The following is a 1,968-nucleotide window of genomic DNA, read 5'->3' on the forward strand; positions in this document are numbered from 1 at the left end:
GCCAAGTTTCTGGCTGACTTATTTACAGTGCCATGTGTTTCTCAACCTCACAAGCGAGCTCACTCCTCCCTGAAGATAAGGAATGCAGCTCCATGATAAAGAGACAGCAGCAAGTCCTGAGCACAAAAAGTCCCAGCAAAGCAGCAGCAATGTGGACAAACAGCAGCAGAAGAAAGCAAACCCATCTTCCTGTCTGATTGGATGAATTCCACGGAGGGGCGAGCAAGATGGCGGTGGCAGCATGTTGAAATGCTCAAAAAGGACTGAGTGACTCGGGCAAGCCACATGCAGCTAGCATGCTGGCTAGCGACATGAAAGAAATGGACCCTTCATGATGCGTTCAACGTGCCAGCGCTGTGGTGGGAAAGGCTCCATCATAAACACGCCCTGCGCCCTGCACCGAGGTTCAGGCCAAGAAGAAGAAGACGATGACTTCCAAGCCCAAGAAGGTCAGCCTCAGCGTGGGCGAGCTGATTGTGAAAGCCGTGGCCGCTTCCAAGGAGCGCAACGGCCTGTCCGTGGCCGCCCTCAAGAAGGCTCTGGCTGCCGGAGGCTACGATGTGGACAAGAACAAGGCCCGTGTCAAGACCGCCATCAAGAGCCTGGTGGCGAAGGGCACTCTGGTGCAGACCAAGGGCACCAGGACCTCCGGATCCTTCAAGATGAACAAGGCTACTGAGAGCAAAGCCAAGAAGCCCGCCGCGGCCAAAGCCAAGAAATCGGCAGCAGCTGCTAAGAAGTCGCCCAAGAAGGCAGCAGCAGCACTTCAGCTACTAGACAGGACAAAGCTGAAGGAGAACTGCCGGGACTGTTGAAGAGGGAGAGGACAACAGAGTGAGAGGACAACAGAGTGAGAAGACTAGGTGAGAACACATAGGAATTATTTAATGTGGGAAATCAAAATTTGGGTTAGCAAACCTGGGGAAAAGAAAACTGACTGCTTAAGTTGGAAAATTGAGACGGAGTCTGAAACATTGCGAAAATAGAAACATATACAAAATCACACACACACAAGCAGAACATGCATTAACCCTACTAACAATTCCAAACACAAAATGACTCATGAAGACTCATAGCACATTAGTTAAGAAATGATTAAATAATAGCAGAGAAATGTGTAGGAAAGGCAGCTTTAAGAACATGCTCTGCTGGAGATGCAGCTCCACAGACATGCATTAGACCTGCCTAATAACACAAACCCATGCAATGAAAATTAGCTTGTTATCTTTCATCAGTGTTACAATAGTGTCAATTTAGCAGACACTTGTTATCAAATACTGAATTTATCCTAAAGGAAAAAAATTGACTCTACAAGTTGCAGGACAACAATTTAACTTTTGTGGAAAAAAAAAAAGATCCTGGTTTGACCAACCAGTGATCAGACAATAAATTTAGTGTTAAAATGGTAAATTGGGAGAAGCTTCCTGCTTGATTGAGGCAGCATAAGTAATTTACTGTATGAGGGAAATTGTCTTTTGTGATACTATTTTGAACATGCTTTTCTGTCGTCCTGTCAACTTAGTGGGTTAATAGCTGATATGCAAATTAGTTGATCGGTTTTAGATTAATGAAAGGTGACTGAATTCTAGCACGAGTGAATGAGATGTGTTGGAGTTTGTTGTGTGTTGAGTAGAGACTCTAAAACACTGAGTTTCCTGCTTTGATGTGCGAGTGAATCCTGTATTTAGATACACAACTCTGAATACGTCAGAACAGACTGTTTTGTGAAGTGCATGACAGCATGTCACATGTTTTATGATGAAGGGAAAAAGGAAAAATTGAATAAAATAGATCTGTGGCTTAAATGAGTGAAGAGCACAGACCGGGTGATTAAACTCATAGCTAATATGACATTAGGGTTATGTTGTGTGTTGTGCAGCTGATGGTTGATTTGGAGTGAATCTAGCTGATGATTTTTCTTTTGTTGTGAAGTTGAGCCTGCCGATTAGTATGATGGTATGATAAACC

At 44.4% G+C, this 1,968-nt stretch overlaps 1 protein-coding gene across 1 annotated transcript; it reads left to right on the plus strand.

Moving 5' to 3' along the window:
• The first annotated feature begins 396 nt into the window (after positions 1-396).
• On the plus strand, positions 397-1,257 carry LOC309701101 (histone H1-like). Its single transcript, XM_082525113.1, has one exon. It carries the CDS (start codon positions 429-431, stop codon positions 813-815), a length of 387 nt encoding a protein of 128 aa, XP_082381239.1. The 5' UTR covers positions 397-428; the 3' UTR covers positions 816-1,257.
• Positions 1,258-1,968: the final 711 nt, after the last annotated feature.

This window comes from Aulonocara stuartgranti (genome assembly GCF_965226115.1).
Source record: "Aulonocara stuartgranti genome assembly, chromosome: 23".
NCBI classification, from domain to species: Eukaryota; Metazoa; Chordata; class Actinopteri; order Cichliformes; family Cichlidae; genus Aulonocara; species Aulonocara stuartgranti.